This window comes from Gobius niger (assembly GCF_951799975.1).
Source record: "Gobius niger genome assembly, chromosome: 14".
NCBI classification, from domain to species: Eukaryota; Metazoa; Chordata; class Actinopteri; order Gobiiformes; family Gobiidae; genus Gobius; species Gobius niger.
In genome coordinates, this window is record NC_136865.1 from 30,910,097 (window position 1) to 30,921,086 (window position 10,990).

The window sequence follows — 10,990 nt, forward strand, 5'->3', positions numbered from 1 at the left end:
TACAAAAATGGACAAAAAAATTATTTAAAAAATTAATGAAAAAATGAAAAAAATATCCCAAAAATGACAAAAAGTTACAAAAATGAGTTGAATACCCAACAAAAAAATGATGGAAAAAAACAAATCTGATGACGTGAGGAAAAAGATCCTCTCGGTTCAGGCGGGAGTGAAGAGGTTAAAAAAATCTGAATTCTCCAGTTGTGGATCTTTGTCGTCGACCTCTTTGTTGTCGACGTTAGTTAAAAATAAATAAATCCAACGTAGCGACGAGGAGCAGCGTTTAACATGTGATTTGTGGATCCTAAATGTCATTTCCCTCGGCTGAATAATCCCGGATCTGCGTGTGATGTTTCCGGCCGAAATGGATTCTCTCCGTCTCTCGCGCCGTTAACTTACCCATAATTCCTCTGATAACCACATTACGCAGCAGCAGAGTCACAGACGCAGAGGGAGAGGCCGGCGCTGCCCTTTCGTCCCCGTGTTTACGTCTCACATTTCACTCTGGAGCTGTAATCAGACCCTGAGGAGCGTTTGGAGAGGCTGATCTCTGGTGTCCTGCAGGTGAGGAGGAACCGCGGAGGAGCTTCAGTAACCAGGATTAGCAGGGGAGGATCTGGGATTATATTTACTGTTTTAAGGTGAGACAGAAACGAGAATGTAGAGATATTTATTCGTAAATATGAGGAAAAAGTGGGCGTTTAGATCTCTGAAGACTCATTCAGTTCTTCAGAGGGTGCTCGTTCCAAAAAAAAAAAGTCTCTGGGCCAGATCTTGTGACCGGCTCAGTCCGTGTGTAGCTCTAAACGCAACGTGGTGCACGGGCGATCTTGCATGTGGCGCAGGTTTTGCGCTAAAGGCGGCGCCGCTCGGGAGAGGGCGTTATTTAAGAAAAAGAGGCGACTGAGGCTGGTTCATTACAAGCAGCACAATTGAAAACAGAAGCAAAATTGCCTTGAAAAGTCTGTTTGAGCGTCGGTTATGCATGGGTTTACTTTGATACAGTAGATCAACACTCACACCCCTAACACCAAAACACACCCCTCACACCAAAACAACAACAGTTTTCCATAAATAAACCACACGTGCCTCAAGCGCCACAACACCAGGTCTGATCTGAGTTTTAAGGAGACGTTTCCATCGTGTGTCAGTCTTTACCTCCTGATGATGCTCCTTGTGGAGCCACAGCTCAGTCCAAAAGAAAGAAGCACATTTCACAGGGTGCAGAGCAACTTTTTTTTCTTTTTCTCGCAAATGTTCCAACACGCTACAGTTTTCTTGTAGCTTCTTCATAACTCTGTAACTCCTCCACAGATGATGTGACAGTTTCTGATCAGTTAAATCCTGTACATTTCGTAACTTTGTGCATTCGAACGGTGTCCAGCGCGAGGCCTCTCTGTCCCGCCCGCTCATCCTGGATCTGCAGCAGCGGAGGGACACTTTTATTTCTTAAATCTTTACTAAACATTGCGCTGCATCAGGCATGTTACGCGTTTACAGGAGAACCCCCCCCCTCGCAACCCACCGCCTTGAGCAGGTCTGGGGAAAGCATGGGGAGGGGGTGAGTCCGTCCCCCCTCCTGTCCTGCCCACTTTTTGGGCCAGGTATGACACTGAAGATTGCAAGGAGCCCCACCCGTCTGCTCTACAGCCTGAGCCATGAACCACAACATCTGGCCCTGTGTGTCTTACGATCCGCAAAGTCTACAACATACAATATCTAAAATAGGAACAAACTTGTGACCGATATTCACCGCGATGTTTCTCTGTCCCTGAAGACGAGGAAGTTGTGAGGCTCACTTTAAAGCTCTGACTGAACTCTGTCCAGGACAAATTTCTATCACTTTCAGTTCCGGAGATATCAGCCAGCAGCTGATATTGAAAATACCCAAATATCGGCCCGATTTATCAGCAGGCCGATATTTCAGTCGGGCCCTGCTCCTTATTGTGTTACATATGCAATGGACTTCAATTTATCACGATCCGATATTTAGGGTCCGATCCGATATGTGTCGTGATATTTAGGGTCACTTTAAGATTGAAAAGTGCATTAACACAAAACACAAAGTAACAAAGCGCTGTGTAAATGTTCCCGGAAGAATAAAGGACGTCTCCAAACACAGGCTCTCATTTCCACCAAAAGCTAAAACTCAGCATCTCACTGTGAAAAATACTCATACAAGATTCTGCACAAAGGAACTGGAAGTGCGAGGAAATCCAGTTTGTTGGTATCAGGGCAGAACGTATCACGATACAGCATATTTGCAAAGCGATATTTTGTCTCAGATGAACTGAAAGGAACTGTGATGTTTAGTAAAATATCTGCTGTTATTTCATGATCGCAGTATCGATGGTAAGATGGAAACGCTCCTGCAAAACTATTATGAAAAACCTACAGTAGTTTTTTTTTTCCCCAAATGCTTCAAAACAACCCCAGGATGAGCAGAATAATATGTTTAAAGAAAAGGTTGAACTCAATGCAATAGGTCTGCGATTAATCCTTATGATTTTCTAAAAGTCTGATCAGATCTTGGGCTTCAGGACACCTGGATCTGGACATCTGGACGACCACAGTGACCCAATCGTGTCTGAACCTGATGTAAAACCCCAAACTCCTGAGCATCATTGACACATAAATGATTATCCCTGATTAGATGCGGTCATTGCTTCAGATTTGTCAGAGCTCCTGTTTTTCTGCAGATCTAATGAGAAACGTCAGAGAAGTGGAAGCTCCTCGCTCAGAGTGTGAACTTGTGACCCTGACCGTAATATCTAATCTACTTTAAACGGCGGGAGTTTCTCGGCGTTGCGTTTCCGTTCTGGGCGCGGCGGTTTTTCGCGAGGACAAAGTCTCACCGAGCGTGAAGCGCAGAGTCAGACGCACTTTGAGCAGAAGCGGATCCGCCGGGCGTGAAGCTGTAGAAACTGTAGAAACGCCTCCCCGTATCTCGTGTTGTGCTGTTCCCGGGGAGGGGGCGGGGCTTAGTGGGAGGTCAGTACCTGCATGACTGAACTTCTGAACGCCGGTGTGAGAGGCCCGGGGTCCGCACAGAGGAAGGAACACCTCGGCCCCCGCCCTGAGCCCGGGGACGGGGCTGGGCTGATAAGCTTTTACAGGGAAAGGGCGCAGCAGAAATAGACTATTGTGCATTGTAGGGATTTATTCAAGCGTAGTAATAAATACTGTAGGAGAGTCAGAGTCTGTTTGTGAACGTGTGGTGGTGATAGAGGCCGTTTTCCAGTCTTTGGAGAATGAAAAGTCCACTGGAACTTCATGTTTTGAGCAGAATTCCCACTAAAGCCGTGATAAAAAGAGAGTTCGGACATTATTCCCTCCTGAGCTGCAGGAACAGACCAGATCCACATCAGGACCGTTTACTGAAGATAAACTTTTCTAAACTCACTGAGCTGTTGGACAGTGAAAGCTCCTCACACGTCACAGATCTGTTACATAGTGAGAGCGCTCACTCTGTCACTGACAAAGCACCATAACTGTTCCAAACATGGCTGATGCAGAGTGAGCCTCACCTTTTCCAGAAACAATCTTTGATCCAAACGCTCCGGTGCAGCTGGAGTTTAAACAACAGCAGTAACTTCAGGCTCTGCGGCTAAAGCTAAAGGTAAAGCTAAAGGTAAAGCTAAAGGTAAAGGTAAAGGTAAAGGTAAAGGTAAAGCTAAAGGTAAAGGTAAAGGTAAAGGTAAAGCTAAAGCTAAAGCTAAAGGTAACGGTAAAGGTAAAGGTAAAGCTAAAGGTAAAGGTAAAGGTAAAGGTAAAGCTAAAGCTAAAGCTAAAGGTAACGGTAAAGGTAAAGGTAAAGGTAAAGCTAAAGGTAAAGGTAAAGGTAAAGGTAAAGGTAAAGCTAAAGGTAAAGGTAAAGGTAAAGGTAAAGCTAAAGCTAAAGCTAAAGGTAACGGTAAAGGTAAAGGTAAAGGTAAAGCTAAAGGTAAAGGTAAAGGTAAAGGTAAAGGTAAAGCTAAAGGTAAAGGTAAAGGTAAAGGTAAAGGTAAAGGTAAAGCTAAAGGTAAAGGTAAAGGTAAAGCTAAAGGTAACGGTAAAGGTAAAGGTAAAGCTAAAGCTAAAGGTAAAGCTAAAGCTAAAGCTAAAGCTAAAGGTAAAGCTAAAGGTAAAGCTAAAGGTAACGGTAAAGGTAAAGCTAAAGCTAAAGCTAAAGGTAACGGTAAAGGTAAAGGTAAAGCTAAAGGTAAAGGTAAAGGTAAAGGTAAAGCTAAAGCTAAAGCTAAAGGTAACGGTAAAGGTAAAGGTAAAGCTAAAGGTAAAGGTAAAGGTAAAGGTAAAGGTAAAGCTAAAGGTAAAGGTAAAGGTAAAGGTAAAGCTAAAGCTAAAGCTAAAGGTAACGGTAAAGGTAAAGGTAAAGGTAAAGCTAAAGGTAAAGGTAAAGGTAAAGGTAAAGGTAAAGCTAAAGGTAAAGGTAAAGGTAAAGGTAAAGGTAAAGGTAAAGCTAAAGGTAAAGGTAAAGGTAAAGGTAAAGGTAAAGCTAAAGCTAAAGCTAAAGGTAACGGTAAAGGTAAAGGTAAAGCTAAAGGTAAAGGTAAAGGTAAAGCTAAAGGTAAAGGTAAAGGTAAAGGTAAAGGTAAAGGTAAAGCTAAAGGTAAAGGTAAAGGTAAAGGTAAAGGTAAAGCTAAAGCTAAAGCTAAAGGTAACGGTAAAGGTAAAGGTAAAGCTAAAGCTAAAGGTAAAGCTAAAGCTAAAGCTAAAGCTAAAGGTAAAGCTAAAGGTAAAGCTAAAGGTAACGGTAAAGGTAAAGCTAAAGCTAAAGCTAAAGGTAAAGGTAAAGCTAAAGGTAAAGCTAAAGGTAAAGCTAAAGGTAAAGCTAAAGGTAAAGCTAAAGCTAAAGCTAAAGGTAAAGGTAAAGGTAAAGGTAAAGCTAAAGCTAAAGCTAAAGCTAAAGGTAACGGTAAAGGTAAAGGTAAAGGTAAAGCTAAAGCTAAAGGTAAAGCTAAAGGTAACGGTAAAGGTAAAGGTAAAGGTAAAGCTAAAGCTAAAGGTAAAGCTAAAGCTAAAGGTAAAGCTAAAGGTAAAGCTAAAGGTAATGGTAAAGGTAAAGGTAAAGCTAAAGCTAAAGCTAAAGGTAAAGCTAAAGGTAAAGGTAAAGCTAAAGGTAAAGCTAAAGGTAACGGTAAAGCTAAAGGTAAAGCTAAAGCCCATGTGTTTCTGTTGTCACTACCGTGTTGTCACTGCTTTTCTCTTTGTCTAAGAGTCTAGTTTCTTATTCAGTCCAGGTTTTTAACCAGTTTACTGTAAGTCCTGGTTTAGTCCTGGTTTAGTCCTGGTTAAGTCCTGGTTTAGTCCTGGTTTAGTCCTGGTTTAGTCCTGGTTTAGTCCTGGTTTAGTCCTGGTTTAGTCCTGGTTTAGTCCTGGCTCAGACCGACTGAAGTGTGAGTAAGTTACAGCTTTGCTTCTACATTTTTGCTGAAGCTGTTCATGAGTTCAGGCTTTTTTAGACTCACTGTGGATCATTTATTGACGTTTGGAGAGAAAAAGTACCGAAAATTAGCACCGGAAAAAAGAGGGGTTTTTCAATACCGCCCCCTACCGGAGCTTTTCGGTCGGTACCAGCCCTAGTCCAGATGAAATGTTTTTAAAACCACCAGGGGGAGCCTGACTCCGCCTCAGTCTTCTTCCTCAGAGTTCTGACGTTTCCCAGAATAAAAACAAACCAAACTCGATGCAAACTTCAGACGTTGACGGGGGTTTTGCTCTGACCACAGCGAGTGCCACTGATGCACCAGCGCGGGCGGACAAGTGCCTTGCCCAAGGACAAAACAACAGAAGCTCCGCCTCCCGGTCAGCGTTACCGGTCTCTGGTATTTAGCAGCTTCTCAGGAAGTTACAGCAAACGCCACATGTTTGTGCAGCAGAGCCATAAAAACAAGTCAACGGGTGGTTTGCAGAAGTGAGAGGGAGTGTGTCCGAGAAACTCTAAATCTAAATCTATAAAGCTGAATATTCAGAGCTCAGAAAGAGGAAGAATAACCAGCTTGAAGACAGAAGAGTTTTAGAAGGAAACATATCATTATATCATTATGACATGTCAGTGATGAAGCAGCAGTTACTCAGCAAGAAGGAAATCTGAAACAGGAAACGTGTTGCAGAAACAGTTACGACAAACTTACGCAGCAGAACTGAAGCTCTGACACGTCTGAAGAGTTCACGATCTGAAGTTTGTAATGTGCAGTGTGTGATCTAGGACTGGGCGATATAGAAACAAATCATTCTCAATATTGTAAACTCACTCGATAACAATGATGAAGCAATGTTTTAGCTCATTTTTTCCCCTATTCTCTCAAATTATGTTCCTTATCTTTTCATTTCCCCACATTACGCTTTATAATGTGTTTTTCTAAATGCATTATTTCCCCATATTTGTCACAAATTTTTTTGCATTTTTTTTTCTACAATTTTTCTCATTTTTTTTTCTTATTTATTTCCAGATTTTTGCCGATTTTTATCAACATTTTCAAAACCAATTTTTCCCTTATTTTCTCCCCATTTCTTCCAATGATCCCCCTCACATTTGTCTCCACTTTTCTCCATATTTTTACTTCATTTTTTCCCTATTTTTTATCAAGTTTTCCAAAATGTTCCCACTATTTTCTCCGCCTTTGTTTCCTCAAAACCTTTTTCTTATTTTTTCGCCATTTTTGTCATTTTTATCCCATTTTCTCCCCACGTTTTCCCCGATTTCCCCCCATTTTTTCCACATGACATTGGAGATGAACTCAACATTGTACATTTGCAGTATTGTTGACATGACCTCATAGACCAGGGCCAGTTTCCATCATGGGGGGCCATTTGCATCGCTGCCAAAACATCCAAGGGCCGAACCTCAACATCATCGCCTAAAGTAAAGAACTGTTTTCTGCAAATGCCAATGTTTTACATCAGGGGTTCCCAAGTGTCTTTGAGTTCCACCATTTCCCTCGGACGACGAGCCGAGGACCCAAATAAAACTGTCATTTCTCATACATCGTATAAAATATCGTATTTTCAACACAACTTTTTGTTGAACAAGCCGTAGATTTCCCTTTAAGACTGAAATTATGATCAAAACAACCCAATAACATTGACTTTAACAGACACAGTTAGTGTTTCTGTGCAGTTTCAGATGGAAAGTATTGAATAAAAGTTCCCTTTAGACACACGACCCACTGAAAATGGTTCTGTGACCCACTTTTGGGCCCCGACCCCCCAGTAGAGAATCACTGTTTATCATTATAGATGACCAAGCAGGATGTTCTGACTCATTTTTAAAATACTGACACTATTTCTAGCAACTTTTACAGGCATTTTTTCTCTTTTTTGCACAATAATGTTTCTCAAAATCATCTTGGGGGCCAGAGGTTCTGTGCTGGAGGGCCGGATTTGGCCCCCGGGCCTGATGTCGCCTACCCCTGTTGTAGACGATGCATTGCCCCCTTAGTGCTCATGTGTTTATACATTGTCAGACCGAACTGTCATGAATGTTCATTTCAAAAGCATTTCTTCTCAATCTCCAACAAAAGATGATTTAAAGCCACTTCCATCGTCCATCAACAAACCACGGATCAAAGCCAACACACCATTTACCCATATTTGTCACAATTTATTTTTCCTATTTTTGCATTGCTACAATTTTTCATTTTTTTTTCTTATTTATTTCCCTATTTTTTGCAGGTTTTCCACCATTTTCCCTTATTTTATCAACATTTTCAAAACCAATTTTTCCCTTATTTTCTCCCCATTTCTTCCAATGATCCCCCTCATATTTCCCACATTTGTCTCCACTTTTCTCCATATTTTTGTCTCATTTTTTTTCCTATTTGTGCATTTTTTTCTACAATTTTTCTACAATTTTTTTCTTATTTATTTCCCTATTTTTGCAGATTTTTCCCCAATTTTTCCCTTATTTTCTCCCCATTTCTTCCATTTGTTTTCCCAATGATCCCCCTCATATTTCCCACATTTGTCTCCACTTTTCTCCATCTTTTTACTTAATTTTTTCCCTATTTTTGTCACAATTGTTTTCCTATTTTTTCATTTTTTTTCTACATTTTTTTCTGATTTATTTCCCTATTTTTGCAGATTTTCCTCTAATTTTTCCTTATTTTATCAACATTTTCAAACCCAATTTTTCCCTTATTTTCTCCCCATTTCTTCCAATGATCCCCTCATATTCCCCACATTTGTCTCCACTTTTCTCCATATTTTTACTTAATTTTTTCCCTATTTTTTGTCAAGTTTTCCAAAATGTTCCCACTATTTTTTCCTCAAAACCTTTTGCAATTTTTTCTTTTTTTTCCGCCATTTTTGTAAAACAATTTTTCTCCCATTTTCTCCCTACGTTTTCCCCTATTTCCCCTCATTTTTTCCACATGACATTGGAGATAAACTCAATATATTAGTGATCGATTAATCGTTTTCTGGTTCACACAGACTCAAATGGAGCAAACATGACATGAAAAATGTAGTAATTTTGATTAAATCCTACTTTGATTTTATATTAAGGGTCTGTAGTGTTTTGTACATTTGATGAATAGAGCCTCATCAACATTTCCCTTTAGTTTCAACACATCCTCAAACAGCGCCACTTAAAGGGACTATACGGAGTTTAAAATGTTAAAATGAAGTATTTTCCTCCCCTACATGTTTCAACAATGTGATATATGTGCATCTCGCCCAGGGCTGGACTGGGACTGAAAACCAGCCCTGGACTCTGGTTCAGCCCGGCCCAAATCAGCGTCAATGCGACACTTCCACAAATACACATGTGAACCTCTGACCCCCCGCCTTCACCCAGAGCGTTTTCTCCAGGTCGGCTTTGCCCAAATCTAAAAGCTTCTTGACTGGAGAGCGACACTGTAACGCCTCATTTGAAAGCTCAAATCTGGGAAAGTGACGGGAACTTTTTGTCACGTTTTTGCTGCATTTTTGTCACTTTTTCATCACTTTTTTGTCACTTTTTCGTTGTGTTTTCGTCTCTTGTTTTTCAGGAGGTTTTTTTCATGTTATTGTTGTTTTTTCATTGCTTTGTCGTCACGTTTTTGTCACTTTTTCGTTGTGTTTTCGTCTCTTTTTCGTTGTGTTTTCGTCTCTTTTTCGTTGTGTTTTCGTCTCTTGTTTTTCGGGAGGTTTTTTTCATGTTATTGTTGTTTTTTCATCGCTTTTTTTCATTGCCTTGTCGTCACGTTTTCGTCACATTCTGTTGTGTTTTTGTCACTTTTTTGTCACTTTTTTGTTGCTTTTTTGTCACTTTTTCATTGGGTTTTCGTCTCTTGTTTTTCGGGAGGTATTTTTCATGTTATTGTTGTTTTTTCACCGCTTTTTTCATCGCTTTATCGTTACGTTTTCGTCACATTTCGTCACTTTTTCGTTGTGTTTTCGTCTCTTGTTTTTCGGGGTTTTTTTCATGTTGTTTTTTCATCGCTTTTTTCATTGCTTTGTCGTCACGTTTTCGTCACTTTTTTGTCACTTTTTCGTTGTGTTTTCGTCTCTTGTTTTTTGGGGGGGTTTTCATGTTATTGTTGTTTTTTCATCGCTTTTTTCATTGCTTTGTCGTCACGTTTGCGCCACATTTTGTTGTGTTTTTGTCACGTTTTTGTCACTTTTTCGTTGTGTTTTCGTCTCTTGTTTTTCAGTTTTTTTTTTCCATGTTATTATTTTTTCATTGCTTTTTTCATTGCCTTGTCATCACGTTTGCGCCACATTCTGTTGTGTTTTTGTCACGTTTTTGTCGCTTTTCCAGCACATTTTTCTTTTTGGATGTTTTTCTTTTAAGCTTTTAGATTTGGGTAAAGCTCGGTTACGCCCGGGGGTGAGGGTGAGGTAAAGTGAGAGGCCCTTCTGTGCTCTTCCAGAATGGACATATGGCCAGTCCGCCCCTGATCTCGCCCCTTTAAGCTATAATGTCATAAACAAAGTTGAAAAAATACAATTTTCCTACACCATTCACAGCCAAGCGATTAATCGATTAATCGTAAAAATAATCGAACAATTAATCGGCCCTAGTCATGAATGTTTATTTCAAAAGCATTTCTTTTCCATCTCCAACAAAACATCATCTGAAGCCGCTTCCATCGTCCATCAACAAACCTCACCGACACATTTAAAACTTTACAACCTTTCCTCATAACAAGGGGGGGGGGGTTGACCAAGGGGGGGGGCACCACCGCTGTGCCTTCTGTGTACGCACGGCCCTGGTCTCAACACAAATGTCATATGTTTCCACGTAAACGCGTAAAACAACTTGCGCGGTGACACTTGGTGCGTAAAACAAAAGCCACGTCTGCGCTTGTGAGTCTCAAAGCCAGAGAGTGAGAGAAGCGGCGGCGCGAGGGAAGTTGAAAAAGGAGGTTCAGATTCTGCGTTTCTCTCAGTTTCGAGCCGACAGTAAAGTCCTGAGCTCGTGCCGTCGCGCTTCTCTTTGCGGGAGCGAAACGCCAGCGCGTAAAACAAGAAGTGGCCCCAGAAACGTGAAGAAAGTGAGCGGTTTTCTGAGTCAGCGTGAAGCGGAATAGAAACTAGAGGATTGGACTTACTTTGAACTTCATCGCTGCTGCTCCTCCTCCGCGTGATGGGGGGTGAAAAAAAAGAGTTAAATATCCGCTTTGGGAGGTGAGGAGAAGGAGCCCTGTGTTTATCCAGCCATGGAGCCCGAGGGACGCGGAGAGGAGGCGCGCGCGGTCCGCTCCGCGCAGAGACAGTCCGGAGTGTGGCACGGAGCTGCGCGCTGCGACGCACACGGACGCGGAGGCTGCACGGGGCTGCGCCGATTGGCTGGAGGGAGAGGCAAAAACCACGCCCACGCACCCGCCGTCACCCGCGAGCGCGCTGCGGAGTGACGTCATGTTCAGGGGCTGACAACAAAAGGGGAGAGTGAGTTCAGTCAGTGGGAAAAACTCAAGAAAAACTTCATCTCCCTCCTCTGCGCAGTTTGAACGTGAACCTCTTAACCCCCACCTGAACATGTTTTCTCCAAATTCTACAAATCTAAAAG

The 10,990-nt window shown here is 41.7% G+C and overlaps 1 protein-coding gene across 1 annotated transcript in view; it reads right to left on the reverse strand.

Annotated features, from left to right (window-relative positions):
* nedd9 (neural precursor cell expressed, developmentally down-regulated 9) overlaps positions 1-10,747 on the reverse strand; it is an 89,474-nt gene extending 78,727 nt beyond the window's left edge. The window contains exon 1 of the mRNA XM_079570918.1: positions 10,533-10,747. Within this exon, the coding sequence (XP_079427044.1) occupies positions 10,533-10,544 (12 nt within the window). The 5' untranslated portion in view covers positions 10,545-10,747. The remainder of the gene's footprint in view (positions 1-10,532) is intronic.
* Between the last annotated feature and the right edge of the window lie 243 nt (positions 10,748-10,990).